This window comes from Ixodes scapularis, unplaced genomic scaffold (genome assembly GCF_016920785.2).
Source record: "Ixodes scapularis isolate PalLabHiFi unplaced genomic scaffold, ASM1692078v2 PGA_scaffold3__209_contigs__length_174095766, whole genome shotgun sequence".
In the NCBI taxonomy this organism is placed as follows: domain Eukaryota; kingdom Metazoa; phylum Arthropoda; class Arachnida; order Ixodida; family Ixodidae; genus Ixodes; species Ixodes scapularis.
This window is the reverse complement of record NW_024609868.1, coordinates 92,567,003-92,589,674: the sequence shown is the minus strand read 5'-3', so window position 1 is coordinate 92,589,674 and position 22,672 is coordinate 92,567,003. Positions and strand designations below refer to the sequence as shown.

Genomic DNA, 22,672 nt, shown 5'->3' with positions numbered 1-22,672 from the left:
CCCTGATGCAAGGTGCTCTCCCAACCAATAGATAATTTTTCTTGTGTTGTTTATACAGAAAACGTGCCTGGGGACTCTCCGACCAGAGATAGCGATAGCTGTAAAGGTGACTCGTCGTTCAAACGACGCACCGACAGCAGAAAGCTATTGTCCCAGTTTTTATTAGGAAATGCGATTGAGATTTCCGGGCCGCATTGACGTCATCAGACCTTGCTTTGATTGTTTCGAGCGAGGGCACCGAAAAAAAGCGTAGCTCTCCACCTCTACGAAGAGAGTTGGAAAAGTTTTGATTGATATGGCCCTAGTTACAAATTGACTTTACAGAACAAGATGTGTAACAAATAAAAGTTACACTCTCCCGACTGACCTTAACAAGATTGTCGCGTATTCACCAAATGAGCATTCATGCACGGTTAAAGTTGCCTGCAACTATAAGTGCAAGATCTAGGAGACTGTTCGACAAACAATATATTAATACACAGCAACGAAATGACTGCATAAAAAACAATTTAAGACATCATGGTTTCCTAGTCAGAGCTTGGAGCATTTATGCGTTGTGGGGATCGTTGTTCGCTCTTTCCCGAAGGCCTTTGTAATGCTCGCCCTTCGCCGCGAGCTCCGACCTTTTCCATGAAGCGTATGGGAGTCCCCCGTCTTGGAGGGCGGACCTCTTTCACTCTTACCCGAGGGGTGGGGGGGGGGGGGGGGGGGGGGGGGATTTTTGTATCCCCCACCCCCCTCATCGGGTAACCTAGCCGTTTTGGGTGATGACGATGCCCACCAGGGAAGGAGGTTTTCGTGCGTTCCCGGCTTCAGATACAACAGAGAACAGACTTATCGCAAGGGTTTTCCTTTGCTCGCTCTGAACTGCGCTCTCGGGACGGTGCCGACAAGGTGAGAGGCCTTTGTATCTGAACGTGTCGGCGGGAGGTTAGGGGACGTGCGTCTTGGTGTTCTAATAAACACCATTGGAGCCAGTCCTATTGTGGTATGTGTTCCTCCTAGAGAAGCGATCATTGGTGTGGCTGACGTTTGGAGCTGCCTGTAGCGGTGTTCTTGAGAGAAAGTTGCGGGGTGTGGGAGTAGCTAGGCTCGGCATCCGTGATTGGGGGACTGTCGCCGAACCCTCCGGTTACTACCACAAGTGACCATCCCACAGCATCACCAAATGTTTGATTATGGCTGCATAATGCATATTTAGGAAAGCAATCTCCAGACTGGGGAGGGGCGCTTGTCCGGTCATCAATTTTACATATCAATGTACTGTGCATATTTTCTCATATCTTACAAATTTGGGAATGGGCGCTTAATGTGGAATGGGCGGATGCGCGGTATTCTACGATATGTTCCATCTACAATATTCAATGAAGTAGTATGTCGAAGGTTCCCCAGATAAGACTACTTAGAGACGAAGCGTGGAATATTTCCAACGTGAGAATATTGACACAACAGTGCTAAGTATTCATTGACTATACACCCTTTCTAAAGTGATTTCCGTCCAGAATGCTACAATCCAGGAATCATGATTTAGCTGAAAAGAGGTATGTATAGGTCCTGTCTAAACATGCCCCCCCTCCTCCTCCTCCTCCTCCTCCCCCCCCCCCCCCCCCCCCCAAAAAAAAAAATGTTAACTGTCAAGTTGTTGATATTATTAATTGATTGCCTCTGGGACATGATGAATAAATGCATGGGCAGACAGACCGTTAAATCCAAAGACGGAAATCCAACTTCCCGAATGCCGCACGGTTGAATTATTTACTCCGGGGAAAAAGAAAAAAAGAAAAGAAAAAAAAAAAAACGCGCGCCTTTCTCCTTAGTAAATCCTTGAGCCCTGTCCGATTTGAGGTCGCAGCGCGGTGGTTCTCAAGGCTACAATGAAACGACCGCGCGCGCCACGAAGGCACGTCCTTGGATAGGCGGGCACCGCTTCAAAACAGCTTCCCGCAAACCGCGTGAGCGGCCACCGCTTCGCCACGTTCGTTGTACGCGGCTTCAGTTACGTCATGCGACCGATGCAGCTACCTCGTACATACGTGCCAGACGCTCATTAACTCGTCGTATCTATGTGTGAAAAAGAAGTATTTAACGCCACAACACACGCTGAGGAGCGCATATCATTCGCATTTTACACTGTTCACAGCGCGCGTAATCTACGTTTCGACTCCAGGTGGATCGATAGGAAGATAAACATACATTAGCCGGTAATCGAAGACCTAAATTGATTGGCACGGGGGACGTAGACAGGATGTATGACATGTAAGAGTACTCACCGACTCGAAACTGGTACTTATGTTCGGCATGTTGGGACGACGTTGGGGGGGTGTCTCGCGGACGCAAGTGGGCTTCGTCGAAGGCACAAAAGCGACTGTAGTCAGTTTGTAGTTAGCAAGAAGCGGTTGTGTGTTTGGAGCGAGTGTGACGAAATTCTACGAGTGGCCGGAGCTGCCTCGACGATGCGGCCGTAGCGGCGACAGTCACGGCAGCAGCTGAGAGAAGAGGGCGAGAGTAGGTAGGGGAGGGGGAAGCGCACTACCGCAGCGCCCCTGCCGTCAGCGCTGAGCGACGGCTGCTGGCCGAAAGGCGAATGAACTCACCGCTTTATTGCGAGATTTACTGGCAACATGCCCATCCCGGGCGAAATTAATCCGAAAACAAGTAGTCAGACACGCGCGCGCGTGCACAAAATAACATTACGGGTAATTTACATAAGTAAAATAATAATAAAAAAACGTCAACTTTTTTTTTATTGCCGGTTCTTGGGAATGACGAGTCGTTTGAAGCCAAGGAGGTTAGAAGTACTAGGAGGGGGCACGTTGCAATATTGGTGAAGCCTAGTCATAAAAAGTTTAAACGATTTTGTGCCCAGCGTGACCGCAGATCTCTCTGGCGATTGGTGCGCGTGACATGTCACGTGTGATATGGATGGTTGATTGTAGAAGGACTCCTTGCAGGCTTGCGCGCGCTCCGTCCGGTAGGTTTTATCAGATCGAAGTCTAGACTGTGGTGTATTCTAGTACTCCATAGCAAGACGAAGGCGAGCTACGGTCACGTGATGTGGTCACGTTGGCATGGTAAGTGAGGAGAGTAAGGAGGAAAATGAGAACGAGGCGAGGCGTCAGGGGAGCATGGCTGGTGGAGGCTACGCGGCCGACGTCATGCCCTCTCCTACCCTTCTATTCTCCATGTTTGAAGCACACGTTTGAAGATTCTTCTTCAACTGACTTAAAACTTCGTTTTCTTCTTAGTTCATCATATCCCATGGTATTAGTTTCATAAGTTGGGCGAGTTGGTTGAACATCTTCAAACGTGAAAACAGGGCAAAAATTTGACAAAGGACGAGTGAAAGAAGTGCACGGACAAAGCGCTGACTATCTACTAAAATTTAATTTTCACTGCGAACCAGAAAAATAAACACAGGGAGCATAGGAAAGAACCAATCAAGACACAAAAATACAACCCAACCGACAAGATTTCTACCACGTCATCACCCTCACACGTGCCTGCCATTCTCCTTGATAAAAAGGTCTTACTTTGACGCGTAATAAAAGTAAGACCGCCAGAGAGATTGAAGAGGCATTTTTCATTTTATCAAAAGGGAAGGGGAATGTGTGAGCGCACCGTCGGTGCACTTAGGGGATGACGAAGTCCTTTTTATCAAGGAGAATGGCAGCCACGTGTGAGGGTGATGACGTGGTAGAAATCTTGTCGGTTGGGTTGTATTTTTGTTTCTTGATTGGTTCTTTCCTATGCTCCATGTGTTTATTTTTCTGGTTTGCTTGAAAATTAAACTTTAGTTGATAGTCAGCGCTTTGTCCGTGCACTTCTTTCACTCGTCCTTTGTCAAATTTTTGCACTGTTTTCACGGTTGTGATTTATCGCATTTAGGGTTGGCTATAAATTTGACTTCGAGCGTGAAATGAGACCATGCCGTATATCTCGCAGTACAATTCTTTAAAACCTTAGGGCACCATACAATCTTAAACATTTTCGCTTGTTTCCAGTAAGCGACATTGCCCTGTTCAACCGCGATTATGACAGCAATTTAGCTCTCTTTTATAAAGTGCGTACTTTATTTTTAGATACGTTTGAAGGGGTTACGCAGCTGCGATTTATTGAACTGATACATCGCAAAATGCCCCTTTTGGAGTAGAGCCAGTTTGACTAAGTTTGACGCCAAGCAGTCTCCCCCCCTCTGGGCTGCTGCCAATCGCGCGATAAGAAAACGGAGACAGTATGACGCCGGGATCAGTAGCTTCTTCCCGGCACTCGACTGCACTTTCACCGCCGACTTCCGTGAATTTTGTGCCCAAACTCTTTAGTTCATCGGCCGATTGCAACTCCAGCTTGTATGTGCTGGAGAAAGGTCGCAGTAACCTTCACACCGAAAGGACTCAACGGATCTCTAGATTCAGTTCCGCATGCTCTGACACTGTAATTTAGCACAAAGGTACGGCAGCATATTGCACATATATTTTTATTCCTTAAGAAGAAAACTTGCTGCAATCAAAATTTGCTAAAAAATAAACAATTTCTATGACTTTATGAAGCTAACTATTGGTTTGGATGTCCTGAATCCTGACCCTCTTCTTGAATTCTGCATGTATAAAAATTTAGGGAATGGAAAAGGGCGGCTGCCCTTGTGACTCCATGGATCAGTCGTATTGGGTAAAACGGAATATACATATATTCATGACATGGAAATCCTTGAGGAAGAAGTAGTCTCTATAGAGGCGATGTTTCCGGACCCCGGTTTTGGGTTTAAGGAGTAGAACAAAAGCCAGATCTAAGACGTCTTCCAGCGGCAAAAGATGATGTATAAAATTTGAGGGACATAATCATTGATGGAGGAAACGTAAATGTAACTGCTAAAAAAAAAAAATCAGTTTGATATAGGACATGTAGCAAAACAAGCTGTAGTCAGTTACATGTTAAGAAATGTTTTCGAGGGAAAGGAGGACTGAGGAGGAGGAAGCAGACGGAACGCTAGAGAGAGGAGGTTTCCTTCTTTCCTCCCCAACCCTTCTTTCCCTCAAATACTTTTCTCAACCTGTAAATGATTATAACGAGTGTTATTATACACGATTGACGTTCGATTACTCGAAAAGCCGAAATATGGACATTTTTCTTTTAATAATTATTTACGGTCTCTTTTTTTTTTTTTTTTGGGGGGGGGGGGGGGGGGGGGGATTGCTTTATAAGTCTTTTTTAATTTTAAATTTTTAACCCTCACTTTCTTTGTAAGATGCGGCTTTATATCACTCGTTCATGTTAAACAGTCAACAAACTTCAAGTCTACACATCTTCTTTGGGCGCCATTTTTCGAAGGGAAATGCGGATGGGAACATGCGCTCTCTCAAGCAAGGCGTGTACACACGCGGCAGATGGTTCTTCGGCACATCTCGAGCAATTCAGCTTATTAACTACAAGTACGCGTGTCTTCTGGAGGGCATTATGTCCACATCGTCAAACCGCACGTGTACATGGATGCATCACCAGGCAACAGGAACGCCGCCTTTGACCTTGGGATAGCTCGCGCCTTCGAAGATTGTACACGCGCAACGGCGACCGCGAGAACGTCACGTGGTTTTGGCGTGGCGCAACTCATCAGGGGCTCCTCGGTCCACAAACATGTCAGTCGCGGACGCGGCAGAAATTGAGCTTCATTGCCCCGGGGTCTGGCGGCAACGGATAAGGGGCAGAACTGCAATTCTTTCAGAACCTGCCTATATACGACTGATTAACACTGGAGACAGCAACACATATCTGAAGATAAGCGGCTAAGTTTAAGAGGTTAATCACGAAAGTGATCTTATACAGACAGCCATACCCACCCTTCCCACCAGTGGCGTCAGAAGTGTTCGGGAGAGGAGAGAGAAGAGAAGGGGATTTCCATCCGCTTTCCCGAGATGTTTATTTATTTCTGTATGCACTTTTTTATACTGTCGGCCCGTGGGCCATCACAAAGAGAAAAACAAAAATCTTTACCAGCGTTTTTCGTACGAGGCCGCGGTTTCTCCAGTCGCTGAGGTGCAGGTTTCAAGGTGTTACGTCAGTTCAGTTACGACTGCGGTGCGAGGAGCAATGGCTACCCCCATGTGTGATATGCACAAGTGGGGCAGTCATTGCTTTTGTGGTCCGAGAGTGCGCTTGGAGCCGATATTTATGGAATACCTTGTGTCTTCGATAAACAAAAATGAAAACAAACTTGTCAAGAAGGAAGAAAATATTATTGCCTTTCTTGCGGACAAGTTTGTTTTATTAAAATGATTCAGAGCTCCTCCAATAACCATTTTAATAAAACAAGCGTGCCCGCAAGAAAGACAGTATTATTTTCTCTCTTCTTCACAAGTTTGTTTTCATTTGGCAGTAAAAGGGTTAGGCCAACGTGAACGTCGGCTCATAAGGTCGCTTTTGTACCTCCTATACTTTTGATCCAAGTATACCGTCATGTTCTCAAGCTTTTGCACGTTATCCCCACTGACAGCGTCACATTCTGACGGAGTTTCCGCCTTCTGGGGCCTTAAACTCGTCAAACACAACGTTGGAGCCGAAAGTTCGCGGAGCACGCCGATTGGACGCCGGCGACAAAAGTGCGAAGTCATCGTCCTGATAGTCCAATCGGTGCACTCCGTGAACTTCGGCCCCAGCTTTGTGCTTGATGAGTTTAGAGCCCCTGCAACGTGTAGCACGGGCCGAGAAACCGGGGGCCGAGAAATCGTGTTTCATTTTCTCGATGATCCAGAAGTCGGAATGATAATCAAAGAATCAAATATGAAAAATAATTTTCCGCCAACGTTTCGAAACGGAAAATCAAATGCTGCCCGGACTCCTTTCCTGCTTATTCGAATTACATGATATCATGCACACGTGTATGAGAGGATGAGAGTCAAACTCGAGGAAGTTTTCCAAGAGTTGCGTAGCGTTTTCAAGATGCTCGGAAACGTTTGCGAAATGCAGGCGCACTCCGTAAGCGGCAGTGTGGGCTGTGGATTGCGTGCTCCACGCTGCGCACGCCCGTCGTCGCCATGCGCCAATTACAAGACCGCTGTTCGGGTTCCGCGCACGCGCAGTATGGAGCACGCAACGCTAACAGATACGCACAGCGCCTGCGTTCGCTCGCCTACGCAATACTAATGGCGAATTCGGGTGGTCAATCGTCGGCAACTTATTTTGCCGGAAAACCGGCAATAGTGTTCGCGTGGTCAGTATCCGGCCGGCGCGCACCGTTCGGGTGGTGGTTCTCCGGCAAGCACCGGAAACTTTCCGGCGCTTTTCCGCCCGAGCTCCAAACGGCCGGGCGAGTAGGCGTGGTAGGCGTGTAGGCGCCGGACTGTATCCGGTGTCGTCGCTTCCGAAGTGGGAGAGAAGATCAGTGAGAAAAATAGGAACGAAAGAAGGAAACTAATCTGAAGTCACTTCAGCAGCCACTACTTGAGTCCATTCAAGCCGTTGGGACTTGGGTGACGGCGGCGACAGCCTCTCGCTAGCAGCGTCGCGCGGGCAAGAGGCAAAGTAAACTGCCACCGTCTGGCGTTTTGTGTTCAGGCGGTGAGGGCCACGTGGTGTGCCGCCGGCGTGGGTCTGGTTGCCGGTTCCGCCGGCTCGATCTCGCCGGCGATTGACCACCCGAATTCGCCATAAAACTCACGTCTGCCATATCACCGAGTGAATGCATGTTTGCAAGCAGGCGCTGAAGGTGGTGCCAGTGTCGTTTGCTATGCAACTGGCACACGCTAGGCGCCTCGGTTATAAATGCGAAAGCATTGACTGTCTCATGGAGCGAGCAAAAGTCATCCGTTTGAAGCGCGAAAGCGGCTCCTAGTTTCCGCGATCCCAATAAGAGCGATTCGCCTTCGGTTCCATTGGCTGGCGCGCGTCGACAGAGCTCCCATTGGCCGCTGCGCCACGGCCTCCTAGATCCCGAAGCGCGCGCGCGCTAGTATGCTGCAGACGACAAAGGGAGCGGACGAGCAGACGACAAAGGGAGCGGACGAGCGATTTGCACGCTTTTGCATTCACAACTCATAAGAAATGATTAAGTGTATCCTCGAGCTTTATTGATGTTCGTGTTGAGAGAGACGTAGAATTGAATTGGAGCTGATAATCTGACTGCATACTTTCATGGAAGGGTGGTGGATTGTACAGACGTGAGGGCGAATAGGAAATATTAAGAAACAAAGCAAAACAAATTCAGAAACCTCATTCGCATATACACAAATACACGATAATAAAGATATTCTTCGTCAAAGCCGTTTAAGAAGCTCAGTATCGTCCAAGTACTTTAGCGTCGCCAGTTATCTCGAGGGCTAAGTATTTTCTCATTTCGACCTAACTGCAAGGTCCTGTATCCAGTCGAGGAAATGCTTTCTTATCGTTGTGTGTTATCGCGGTTCACATGGCTGTACAAATGCTCGTCGCGTTTTCGAAAATTGCATAAAGATGCTTTGCCCAAGCTGTTTTATACATATATCCTGGTGCACCTGTTGACACTGTCTTTTTTCTTTTATTGCTTCGTTGTTTGTTTGCACTGCTAATTTTCCCACCTCTGCAAAAATTTCCATCGGGAGATGTACCGCCATATTCTTAAACGCTACTCGACCAGACATTCGACACGAAACTCGTCTTGAGGGTGGTTTTGCGATTCATAAACAGGTATCCACTCGAAACTCCACTCGACTCCAAATAATCCACAGTAGTATCGATAAATAAATAAAAATGCAGCCTCAAAAAGTTTATTGTTAGTTCATCTGGCGAATGTGCGGTTAATTTCCGGTCGTCTACAGGCAGCAGTTCGGTCTGTTGGATGAGGCTCACTTAATAAACGCAGGGCATGGCGAGTCCCGCGGGCATATTATTATCGCTTCGCAGCCAATGATATTGCGGCATTAGTAGCCGGTAAGGACGGCTAAGGGCCAATCACGAAACAAGGAGCGGAAGCGTATAGTTGTCCATGCCTTGTGCGTGACTATAGGAACAACCATTTTTGGTTTGCTTATGCAAGTATTGAAGTACTTATTGTTTATATTTAACTTTATGACAGTTCTGTCGTAGGCATTGTTTGTTCGTTGTTTGCTCTTAGCGGCCCTATCGGTTTGATGATTTCCATTGATTTCGCTGTTGCCAGGGGTCTATTGATCTGACGACGTACAATGGGCTTGTTGCATGAATATTTATATTTTTTTAGATCAATAATTGGATCGCCAGATAGTTCATGTCTCGTTCCGTCGCACGTGGAAGCGTCATTTATTCTTTTGTGGTATTACGAAATTCCCTTTCAAATATTGCTAAGCTTGTGAAAGCTGCAATTCTACAGGGTGTCACAAAAGAAAATTTACACTGTCTTTTTCACCGCAAAAATAAACTAGGCATCGCCCAACGCTCATTCTCCGCCCAAACGTAGAGCTAGAGGTCACAGTTTCAGCCCGATCCGATAACTTAATCAAAAGTTATAAGTGATTTTCTGAAATTTTCAATGGGAAAATGGCGGCCGACGGCGTTTTCAAACACATGGGGCTCTATGGCACCAGAAACCGAAAATGGGCGAAAATGGGCTCCATTTTCCCATTGAAATTTTCAGAAAATCACTTATAACTTTTGATTAAGTTATCGGATCGGGCTGAAACTTTGGCATCTGGTTGTGACCTCTAGCTCTACCTTTGGGCGGAGAATGGGCGTTCGGCGATGCCTAGTTTATTTTTGCGGTGAAAAAGACCGTGTAAATTTTCATTTGTGACACCCTGTAGAAAGTGGGTAATTTGAAATATTCGGTTAGATTCAATGAAGGCTACTAAAACTTTTCAAATGACCCTCTTTTTTTCTTAGGGGGGGGGGGGGGGGTTGCTTTTGGGATGTAATTGATCACCAAAAGGTAGAGCTCCCTCCGCCTTTGTTGAGAATGTTTGGTGGGAAAGATTTGCGATTTGGGGAATATTTGTTCAGCGGAATGTAAGTGCCGGGGATGACAACAGATACAGATCTACCGATAAAAAACACAAACATCTGGTCCTTGAACATTTAGAACTCGATGTTATACGTGTGAAAATCGGACATACGATGCACCCTTCGAGTGCACCGATGCGATGAATTGTAGTATGAATTCTCATCCATCGAGCTTCACTGCAAGTGTGATTCGTTACAAAATAAATTTTTCTTCCGCAAATTGTCGAGTTTATGTTCCAACGCTAAACTTGTCTTTCTCAATCTCTGCTTGAGTTAACAATCTATAGAAGAATTGAGTAAAGTCGGGTGATAAGGGTTCATGATAACGTTATCTTACGCTGCTTAATCTACGTGCCCTAAGTGGAGCCGTAGTTGGTCTTATAAATGATCGTACGAATACGCGAGTGCCCTAGCATTAATCTGTCGTGCACACTTTCATTCGAGGCCAAATCTGCCGAGGGAGATTAGGAGATGAGAGTGCCTGGTGGCGGTCAGTGCGCCGAGTTCTGATTGGAAGGATTATTGGATAGAGGCGCCAATGCTATATCTGCCCTTGTCTAACACCTCCTAGATAACAAAGCCCTATAGTGCTGATAGAGATGGCGTCATTAGCGAAGGCCAGCGCTGGATACAGATTGGACGCGACGATTGCGTCAACGTTCGGCTCAAACTTGACTCGAAGCTGAGCGCTCACGCAGAACTCGCTTCCAATCTGTGCCCAGCGTTGGCCTTCGCTGGTGTCGGAAAAATATCAGCACTACGGCCTTGCCTTCTAGGCGGTGTAGCCTTGTCTCTATCCGCTGTCTCCCTCCACTCAGAGCGTCGTCTGCTCCTCGCGCCGTGTCTCGCGTTCGAACGCGTTCGAAACAGTGTGAATAAGAGAAAGGCAGCTATCCCTTGTGTCTGCCCGCTATACCTTCCAAATCAGAGCTCAGTGCTTTGACGTTCCCGAGAATTCTCATCTCCTCCTCTCCCTCGCTTTCTCTCGGCATAGTAATACAAGAGATACTTTCACAGACCCTTTTCAAAAGTCTATGGAGCAACGTTGACAGTGGCCATTGCGAGTCCTTTCAGACTTCGGCTAGACGGCGCAAGATACCGCCTGTTACAAAGGCCATAGTCATTAACTTCCATCCATCCGCGGACACGAAGCGCGTGATTGGATCCGAGTCCTCGGCGAACGATGACGCAGCGCTCGTCTTCAATGGTTGGAGCGGACTTTTCAAAAGGGTCTATTCTGGTTTGGGCGTCGCTAATAATAAGCATAATTTTTCGTTATCTCTAGCACAGAACCTTTTGCTCCGAAAAGAGAGTATTCAAGCACCACTACATAGGCTCAACATTCCCTAAAGAGGGCTGCAACACGGGTAAGGGCAAACTACGATTGTGGCAGCTGTGCTTGGTTCCGTCCGTGGAAGCGGACGCAGGTGCGACTGACACAGCTAGAAGCGCAGAACAACAGCGAGTTTGGTGAGTGCGCAGTCCGGACGCGGACGGCGCAGGCACAGTAAAAAACATTTTGATGTAAAATAGGCGAAGACTTTCTGGTAAATGAAGCAAAGACTCTGTTTTAGTAAATTACGAACACAGCTGCCGATTAAAGCCAACTCTCCATTGAAAAAAAGAACAAAAACAAAAAAAAAAAACGCATCATTTAAGAAAAAATACGAAAAAAACGGAGCATAAAAAGTTACATTTGCTAAGAAAAACAACAATATTATTTATCTAGAAATCATGATTGTTTGGTAAATAAACATAAAATAAACTGATATCGTTTGTAAGAAAAAAGGAAAACACAATTGAAGCTGTTTTTTTACAAAACCTTTCGATAAAAAAAAAGAATACAGAGTGGACAAAGTGAGAGTCTAACGTGAATTGCTTTATTTTGACAACGGGAATGCGATTAATGCGCACGAAGGAAATGCAGGTTTATAAGACCAATAATTAACTTGCTGGTCATCGCGAATTCATACAGAGAAACCAGTCTCACTCAAGGCGATACTTTTTTTTTTTTAAGGTAAGTTTTAATATGAAAGAACTTTCTAGTCCGCCGCATTTGCCGGGGCGGTGTTTGATTTAAAAAGAAAGCACTGTAAAAGCTAGAATTTTATACCCCGACGCGTTGTCTACAAACGAGTTGGCGTTTGTTCGCGCCAAGTACGCGTGCGATTCGCGTAGCGAGTGTCGATGAAATGTTCGTGTCGACGAAACATGTGTCCATGAAAAGTGGTCCACGAAACGCATATCCACGAAACGAGTTTCGACGAAATGATAGGGACCCGGCGCCGTCGTGTCAAGCGTGCGCGCTTGTTTGCCTTCGTCGTCTTCAACGGCGTACCGATGCCACTGAAATGTTGCCGATTCCCGAACGAGAATGATTTTCGTGATACTATACGAGCGATCCCGCGGGACAACCTTGCCGTCTTGAGCCACAAGGTGAGAACTTCTCATGTTTCAAATCATTGTTTGCACTGGTAGGACGCAAAGGAAGAAGAAAGTACAAGTTCGAGAATATTAACGTTTCGAGATTCAAGAAGCGTGTCGCGCTTTGTCCTTAGCGAAACCAACGCACACGTGATGTCATTTATTGCGGGTACGACTGCTCTTCTTTGGCTAACGGTTTTGACGTTTGACCAATTCCCAACCGTTTTAGAGTTCGTGAAATGGCTGAAGCGCACTACTTTCGCTCGTTTGTTCACTCTCCCAGCCTGTTCGCTCACGCTTCCCGTCGCTTACACGAATTCGCTTTTATTTTCTAGGTGTGCGAACTTCACTTCACGGAGTCTGAAGTGCTCCGGGAGTAGCGTGAACCAGCCGTCCCGCGAGAAATTCCAAAATCTTCAAAATGTCCCGCATTTCACACAGTCGTAAAATTCCCTCCGCAACTCATGGTGCTGCCGAACAAGGGAGCACAAGAAGCGCGGAGGTCGCTGGTAATCCTGTGAATCGAAATGGTACACCATTTTCTATCCAAGCATTGCGGGAAGCGACCGTCGTTATTGCAGGAGAAGCGACGCGCATGCGCCGTTGTGCCTCTCCGCTTGGTGGCAAAATATTGTAAGAAAAATTGCTCGCCAAAAGTTTAAATATAACATATTGTAATTATATTCAAATCGCTGTGTCTGAATATTTTTTTCTGTGAAGACACTGCAGTTACATTTGCAATGGTCGAAAAAGCACATAATGTTAAAATTTTGTGCAGGACCATGTTGATAAAAGTAAGCGTTGACAGGAAACAATAACCCGAAAAAGATTTACTGTTTCTTATCTCCATTTGATGCATTGAGTTCTGATACAGTCGATTTTTATGTTTTCAACTTCGACATATATAATAATATTTGGCCTTAAAAACATATCACTGGAATGAAAATTATTTGAGCTTAATTGCTGCAACACAATTAGCAGGTATATGAACAGCACGGGATAATAAATGCGTTAACAGAGCCTCGGTTTATTGTTTGCGTGTTAAAAATTTCCTCTAACCCCCCCCCCCCCCCCCCCCCTTCCCCCTCCCGCCGCCCCCTGCCCCGCGTGTCCCGCATTTTGCTAGCAGGAAGGTTATCACCCTACCCACGTCGACGACGCTACCGGGAGCGCATCCGTACTGGAGTTGTTCCGTCGAAGTTCTCGGGGTGCCCGACCAACTTGTCAATTTCGCACACCACGAGTGAATACCCGAATTCAGACAGGAAGCGAACGGATGCCTTTGCTGTGCAAGACGCAGTTGCAGAATTTGTGTTGGGTTGTGCGTATGTGCTTGTTGCCTTATGGAATACACGCGATGCCTGAGAGGTGTTTGAAAGGTGATAAATACGCCATTTAGTTTTCCGGCTTCCCATGTGAATACTTGAAACAGTAAGACTTTAAATACAATGTTTAAGTTTACACGTAATTTTTGTTTTTTATTATCAGCATTGTTTAGTTTCACTTTAGAAACACATTTTAACACTTATTTAATACTTAAGATGATACACACCAAGTATTTGAGGTTAAAATATTGACAGTAAGTTGTCGGCGCTATGATAAAAATTTGGCAACTACACTTAAGTTTTCTTTAATTTATGTTTGTCGTGCTTGCTCCTCCTACACATAAACAGTGTTGTGGAACTAACTGTATTCGAGCCTGTGAAGTGCATCAAGTAGCGCAACAAGTACATCACAGGTGACAAGTGCAGTCGCAGCCTCGAAAGTGCTCTTTTAGCCGTTACGTGAGTGTGATGGAACAGACGTATTTCTGAGAAGTTTGTATCGTGGTGCAAGAGAGCCGTTTTACTTGTATACTTTACTTATACATAAGTCTACTGAAGCTCATAAATAAAATATTTGACAAAAAATAGTTGCTTTCGTAGGAAATACTCCTGAACTACCATAAGTTCTGTTGAATTACGTATTCTCCTACTAAACAGCTCGAGACCCGAGCACCCATCTGATTACTATTGTTAGTAGACACCAAGCCTACGAATGTATATAGTGCGCAGGCGAGCTGGCTGAAGCCTATCCTTACCATTTATCAGTTCTGTGGCGCTGTGGATCTACATGTCTATAGGTGGTTCAATTAAATCATTTAGCTGGGAGACGTGTTTGTCCCTGTTTATTTCTTTCTACCACTGTAAAATTTTCTTCCTGCTCCAGTTTCGGGTCAATATCATGATAAACTAAGTCCACAATTTGCAGCAATAGTCATACCCTATTAAGGCTTAAAGAGACCACTCGTATCGGTCTCGAGAATTCATGACGCCCGCATGTTTGTCTCGCCTTGTTTTTCTTCTGAATTCTGAATGATGACAATAATCTTGCGAAATAATAGTAATGTGTGCCGTTAAACAGAATTCGTGTTTCAATAATCGTTTATAGCTGGCATTTTATCTAATAAAACAAGTTTTAGCTATCAAACGTCGTTCATACGATGGTTCGTCCACGCTTGTAGTAGTTTTTTTTTTTTTTTTTGCAATACCACGAGGCGCTCGATCGCCTTCTGCGCAATAAAATATGTTTCCGAGCCCTAACGTTGTGTATAGATTTACTTTTAGCTCGCTAGGCAGGTTTTTGTCCACTAAAACTCGTTCGTACGACGGCGAACTCACGTACGATTCGCTCACTTCCATACAGTACCGCGGCGTCCGTCAGTCAGCCAACGCCCGTGACGTCACTGGAGGAGTGCTACGGCCTTGTCTTCTAGGTGGTGTTGGCCAGGTGCCCTAAACTCGCCAAGCACAAAGTTGGAGAAGAAAGTTCGCGGAGCGCGCCGATTGGACGTCGGCGAAAGAAGCGCGAAGTCATCGTCGTGATAGGCCGTTCGGTGCGCTCCGTCAACTTCGGCCCCAACTTTGTGTTTGACGAGTTTGGAGTTAGAGAGAGATGAGCGAAGATTGTGGAATCACAGCTGCTGGAGCGGCGTCTATCGCCTCTTCAATCAGACAGGAGTCCGTCGCGTTGAAGCGAGCAAGCCTGCGGATAAGAAATTGCTGCTGAAACCACTATTGTTGGTTGTCTATGAATTGCGATAGCATTCGTCTATGAAAACCTCAAGGACGACGTCGAGGACGGTGACGAAGACGACGTCCCTGAAGACTACATCAAAGGATACCTCTAGGACGACCTCTAAGGCGATCTCAAGGAAGACCTCTAGGACTACCTCAAGGACGACGTTTAGGGCGATCTCAAGGGCAACCTGTAGGACAACCTCAAGGACGACGTCAAGAATGACGTCCTAGAGGAGGACGTCCAGGACGACCTCTAGAGTGACCTCAAGGACAACGTCGAGGATGTCGTCCTCCAGGTGAGCAAAACGTGCCCCAAACGCGCCCCGCCTGTTCGACTCTCTCGTTTGCGTCGCCGTCCGTCGTTGACCCTGGCAAGTTTTTTGGCCCAGTTTATTATAGAAAAGAAGCTACCCTGTGATTTTACAAGAAAAAATGATAAGTGAAATATACCTCTGACGAAAAGTTTAAAATGCTACGTGCAGGCGCCGAGAGCCTCATGAAAGCTAAAGTGAAGGCGACTCATTCAGTCCGCAGCGCGGATGCAAACGGTAGAAGTATAAGTTAAACACAGCGAACTGGACTTTCATTTTCAGCTGAAAAAGAAATTAGATTAATTAGTGAGTGTTCGGGTTCAGTCGCTCAGTACAGTCTTATTTCGCAAAAGAAACTTTTACCCTCTAAAACCGTCGTGGACACATGCTTGACCCCTTTTACTAGCTATAGAAAGATTCCGTTTAGTGCTTTCAACTAAAAAGTTCATAAATAATTTCACTGACTCATGAAAAAAAAAAAAAAAAAAAGAAGCTTGAACGCATTTTAGGACGCCACCGAAATCGACCGGTTATGCTCAAGGTCATGTCTTTGACAGAACTCTCCCTTTAAACGTTTTCCCATGGTGGACGACGAGGGACGAAGCGGATAGTGCGGTACGGCCAATAGAAGGCATCCGCTCACTTTGGCGTCGGCCGCCGGCCTGCGCATTTCCACGGCCTTGGATGAACTTGAGCTGTGTACTTTTATTTCGGTCCCAAACAACTCTCGGAATGCAATTTAGACACGCCAGCCCACTTCAAGTTTTTTTTTTCTTGTTAAAGGGTTTATGTGCTTATAAGAATATATTGCGCGTGCATTTTTTCTTGCATCGCAGGAGGTTTTTGTCGGTTAGTGGGTATAGCCGCGCTTACTTTTTGTCAGAAAGAAAAATGGCAGCGACCCTTCGTCTTAGAACTCCAACAAGCTAGGAAAGGCATTATCTAGGTTGCCGTCGTTTAAATTGATTTAGAACGCATTAAAACTCGGTTCAGAGAGCGAAAAAGGGTCGTCCTGCAGAACTCAGGGAACATCAATTCTTATCTCTGTCCGTTTCGATCTAAATGAGCGTCGTTCCGGCGCGCGGTCGTGTATCACCCAGGCCAACGGTTGTACTGCACTAGCTACATTCGCCATGAGGCATCAGACTCCCACTGGGGCTGACTCACTTCCCGGTATGTGCATAGACACACAATTCAATTATTAGTGAAGAAGGACGGGTAGCGGACATTTCATCGAACGCCGTTTCATCGAACGCTGTTTCATCGAATGAATGGACATTTCATCGAACGCCATTTCCTCGAACGCCGTTTCATCGAATCGCTAAGGGCCGTTTCATTGAATTTCTCTGTATCGAGTTTTGCGGCATAACAGTGCTTTATAGATGTTTTACCTTACATTTGTTAAGACCAAGGTAGTCACTTGTGAAACTGTTTTTAGGGTGGAGCCAAATTACTAGAAATAAAAACCATTGGTGTGAAAACAAACGGTATGCGACTTACTGAAAAGTTTTACTCATGTACATGACAGAAAGCATGACACTGGAGGTAAGTGACCGACACATAAAAAACTTTTGAATGTCTGTCCTTTTTTTTTTTTTTTACCGGCTGTCTGGGGGTTTCAGTAATGTGTAATTCACACCAGCTCGTTTGCACACTTACGCTTAGTTGAAGGGTTATTCACGAAAAGCATTTAACTGCCAGGGCAGCACGCTTATAATATAACGATACTCTGCCAGGAGAGCACACGAAATAAAATCTAACGATACTCTGATTATCAGCTTTATGCTCAGACTGAACGTTTCTGTTTTTTGTTTTTTTTTAGTTTTTAAATTTTACAGAGACAAAAGCTGCACAAAGTGGAACCACCTCCCCTTCACTGTCAACTTTATCACCTACCCTTTTGCCTATGAATGATCTTCAGGACGCTTTCTTATGGAGGCCAACCCGTACCAGACAAGAGTAAAGCCCTGGGTGTACTACCCAAGAAGACATAACCCTTTCGGATCCTCACATAACGCAAAATTACACGTACGCGCTGTCAGACAATAAAACACTACCCGCTTCCCAGAAAACACATCGTGCATTCTGTTTTTTTTTTTTTTTTTTGTCTCATTTGTAATTGTTTTATGTGACATGGAGAGGGATCATTGTTTCATGGAGGCTTTTTTCTCGAGGCAGGACATGTTCACGATGGAACTTATCTCGTCACTGCACCCTGTGATTTTAAAAAAAAAGAGAAGAATTAGATGACGTTGTGTATAAAAATTAAAATAAATTACACAAATATTGCAGGCTGTAACGGCGTTCGATGAAACGGCGTTCGATGAAACGGCGTTCGATGAAAAGGTGTTCGATGAAACGGCGTTCGATGAAACGGTGTTCGATGAAACGGCTTTGATGAAACGGCGTTCGACGAAATGTCCGGACATATATTGCTCATTAATGGCAATCACCTTTCTCAACAACACCTCCGTGCACTACGGGGAGCATCGTCTTGTAATTGTAGCATGAGGCGGGTTTATATCACACGAGCAAATTACGTTTCAGCGAACAGTGGTAATTTGAGCAATTCGACGTTCTAGCGAATGACGTATCACTGCGGTGCGTGTTAACCTACCCGCCCCCACATCGTTCACGCCACCTCCCACCCGCCCCCCTCCGCTAGCGCGCACGCGCGTATGTGTGTGTGTGTGTGTGGGGGGGGGGGGGGGGGAGGGGCGGGTATAGTTATGTATTATACGTCGTCTCACCTTAGCATGGACTATTGTTAGCCGCGCATGCTAAAAGCGCCAGCTAGTTGCTTTGGATGAAGCCTCGGTGGCTGCGTGCACAAGCGCTCGTACAGCGAGAGCTCCAGTCAAGGCAGTCAAGGCTAGCCGCTCGCACTTGCACAGGCTTCGCAGTTAGTCCATGCTTAGGTGATATGAAATATAGTTTCACTCCGACGCGTGAATGCATTGTTTTGCTTACTTTGCCAGGGTAAACAAACCGGTTGTACTGACATGCCCTGTCATGGATATCCAGGGACGAATTAACTTTAGGGTGCAGAGGCTTCCGTTATCAAACATCTAACGTTTTACAAAAAAAAAAAAAAAAAAAAAAAAGCAAGAATACTTTGCATTTAATTTCCAAATGCCTCACGAGACGGAAGCACTCCACGGGAAAGATTCTCCACGCAACCTTGTCTTTTCTGTTCCGACTTGCGTCACCAGACGTTACCAGGTGATACAACGACCGCAGATTGTAGCTGACTTTATTCGGGACTCCGGTATTCTTATCTTGGCCTCCTTCTTATCTGTTTGAGCTCTCGACGGCTGTAGCCATTTAGAAAATACTTGTTGGACCGACACCTCCGAGTGGTCGCGATGCCGAGAACAGTGTTTTCAAGGTGTCTCGGCCGTGAGCACGCGCCCATGCCTTTTGCAATGTCTTGGCTATACCCATGGCTTGCGCACTGACGCCACATCAGCTACCAGTCTGGTGCCCTTGGTGCTAAGCGGACAATATAAGCTGAAACTGTCCTCCATGCTTCTTTGGAGCAGTTTTTCGGAATAAGCGCACCCATTCCATTCCAACTCCATTCCAGGGAATTTGATTTTCCGATAATTCCATTCCTTTGAACTAAACACTGGGCCCACTGCCACTACTGAATGGCTGAACCGTTTCATTTCATTCCACTAATTCCTAATCGTGAGAAATGCTGCTTGATAGCTACATTAGGTTGCCTGCAAATAACGTCAGCATAAAGCTGACGTTATCAAACGCATGGATAACTGCAAAACTATGCAAAAGTATGTCCCGAAAGCATTGATTCTACTAAGCCGAGCGGTGGTCACAAATAGTGCCGGTGGCAATTGGTACGTTGAGACTGCAGATGTCAATCGTGCGACCAAGCGTAAAGGGCTCGTAACCGAGTGCAAAACTTTAAAACACCCATTTCATTCACAAAAGGACCGTATATGCCCAGCACTTCTAGGGGATACATTGCACGTGCATGCATCCAAGGTACTCGGGCGGTGTGGCATTGTCCCTGCCGGGTGGCCTATGACTGGTGCTGTAATCGCGCAAGGTCACAACGGCCAAATTGTCGCGTCTCGCGGCGCCATGGCCCCATGGAATGAGACCTTGTCTGCCTAGAACTCTACATTTTTGGTTGCCTCTCTGGGCACTGGGGGGGAGGGGGGGGGGGCACCTTCATTTTAGAGGGAACATGAACCGGTCAGATAACCAAGCGGTCAGTTACCAAAAGTGCAGTGGTGCTGTCTCAAAAAAAAAAAAAAAAAAAAAAAAACCACCTTTGACAAGATCGACACAGGTCACATGAAAACAGAGCCCATTCCATTCTCACTCCATTCCGGGCAAAACGCACCTAATTCCATTCCCATTCCATTCCTTTCGGTGCTGCACTATTCCATTCCCATTCCATTCCGGGGTCGTGGAAGGGCAGAATGATTCCGGAGTCATTCCAACTCCGGAGTGGCAAGTCCGCAACACTGCTTTGGAGTATATATCTGCCAGTTTTTCAGAGAGCTGTGGTCCCAACTAGGAATGGAATGCGAGGTTAAAGACCCATGCTTCGGACTGTTTGATAAATTGAGATGATCGAGCACATGTGGTGACCGCAGGCGTAGATAAAGGCCGGTTCGTGTGTTTCAGCTCGTATTGTCCGCGGGGATACTTTTCGCAGAATGAGCTAGAGCAGGTAGTGCAACCAAAAAGTCTCCCCGTATAGTACTTAAGCGGCCCTGGGGCGACCTATGGTTATGCCATTTCGCAAGTTGTGTGGAGTGCCAACGAAGACATTTCAGAGAGCAATGATATATGCAGAATGTATGATCATTTGAGTATTCACTCATAGAAGGCGCTTTCGAAAACCACACACTTCCTTTGGTAGTATACTACACATCAGCGATATATCACTTTTATACTATTATTTGACCCCCCCCCCCCCCCCCCCCCCCTTTCCCCCCAAATCGCCTCCCCCAATACGAAATCAAGTTTGAGTTGAGCCTTGAAAGTACCCAATATCTCTTCATCCTGTCCACGAAATAAACTTTATACGTCGACTTCAGAACCGTTAATCGAACCGCAGTATATACAGGTCGAGATGTCTTTAGTTTGCACAGTTGCGTGTGCATGCCATGAATACACTTTGCGAAAAGAAAGTCCTTGTATGCTACTGCTTGCGCCGCCAGCAACCCACATGCAGAATTCTACGGCAAGAAGGCTGCCTGCGCCATCTGTGAAGGATAATGCCACTTATAACTTGACTTATCCTCTGCCTTTTCCGGCTTATCAGGAAGAGGTGTCTCCTCTCCGCGGACCGCAGGCCTATCCAAACTTTCTTATCACAAACACGCCACTAAAGTATGTGCCCAGAGAAAAGGAGCACCATAATCTCTAAGGACGTTGAACAAGGCTGCAAAACAAATGTCGTTCATCGAGCCAACATTTTTAATAACCTTTCCGTGAAGTAATAATGGTGTTTCATAATCCAGATAGCAACCTTTTCGATCGCGTTGTGCATATATCGTCACATACAAGTGGTCACGTGTATTAATTAAAAAAAAAAAGCTATGCTTTGTTTCACTTTAAACGCAGCCGACGCTACGAGCGGATGCGACCGATCAGACAGCGTCAAAGGGGCACCATCATATAGTGTTCGTCATGGTTTTGTACGAATTCTATCATCGCTGAACCATTCATAAACGGAAAAGGCCCAGTGACTGTCTTTGATACTGCTTAATTGTAGCTTGTAACGTCAACTATAAAAATATATATATATATATTTTTTTTTTTGTTACAAGTTCACTGGAATCCAGGTGTCATCGACATATGTCTCAGGGCAATCAAACTAGCTTTCTCCTCAGTCACTCTTTGGTGCCAACGTCTCATATCTTTTAATTTCTACATGGTATATATGTTATCATTATATTCCATGTCACTTCCACTTTCTGTTTGTTTTTTTTTTCCGTTGGTCTCGCTTCCTTACTTTCTTTTAATTTATAATTTTATTACGAGTTTTTGTAAACATGTTTCATAATGTATCTTCGTTTTTTGTTTCGACTGCGCAGCGGGCAATTCCCGGTGATCTCTTTGGATGAAAGTAGGATTGAATTTGAAAACTTTTTACAGAATGACAAGGCCCCATCGAGGAATTCTACTTTAATATTTCTTTGAACTATGCTTTCTTCAGCTCGTTACTGTCGCCTTATGCCTTTGTTCTGTCGAACGCCACTATAACTTTTTTGACGTCAATTTTAACTCGCGGATTCTTCTTTGTTACAAGCTGAAACATCAGAGTTCACCTTAGTTGTGAGCTTCTGGCACGCCAGCTTCTGAACGAGCCACATTAATCGAAGAACCGAAATACCCTTACAGTTATTCTATTTATTTGTGACGTGACCAACATCAAAGCAAAGCAACAGCTCTGTAGAAATGTGTCCTAATAAAATATTAGTTGCAATATAAGGTGAAAAGTGTTCGGCACCCGGAACGCATGCAAATTAAAAAAAAAAATATTTATCATGTGAAAATTAAGATATGCCAAATCTGCAGCGCGTGCAATATTATAGAATATTGGGGTGCAGCGAAGGTGCACAATGAAGCGTTCTTGACAAGTGGAACTTTAGTTCATTCATTAAGTATAATCAAATGGTCTGCTCACCAGTGAGCTCCAATTCGGTTCGGCACCAAACTAGATTCAACGCTCTCCTAACAGCGAAAAGAAAAAAAAGTTCTTTTCTGCAAGCTTCGAAGTCGAATTTGGGGGTTTTACGTGCCAAACCAACGACGGGCATCTGGCACGCCCCAGCGGAGGACCTGGGGATCTTTTGACGTGCAACCGAAAGCTCGGTTACACGGCGCCTTCTCCGCAATAAGCCTCCGTCAGATTGCGGGCACCTCGGTCGGGATTCGAACCCGCCACCTTTCTGTAAG

General features: G+C 45.7%; 1 protein-coding gene across 2 annotated transcripts in view; it reads right to left on the bottom strand.

The window, feature by feature from the left end:
* Positions 1-22,672, bottom strand: part of LOC8024086 (bifunctional 3'-phosphoadenosine 5'-phosphosulfate synthase) — a 70,359-nt gene that overhangs the window by 25,577 nt on the left and 22,110 nt on the right. Inside the window, exon 1 of one of the 2 annotated variants that reach the window (XM_002404280.5) lies at positions 2,271-2,531. The exons of the other annotated variant lie outside the window; for it this stretch is intronic. Within the exon in view, the coding sequence (XP_002404324.3) occupies positions 2,271-2,300 (30 nt within the window). The 5' untranslated portion in view covers positions 2,301-2,531. Of the gene's footprint in view, positions 1-2,270; positions 2,532-22,672 lie in introns of those variants that run through there. 2 annotated transcript variants of the gene reach the window in all.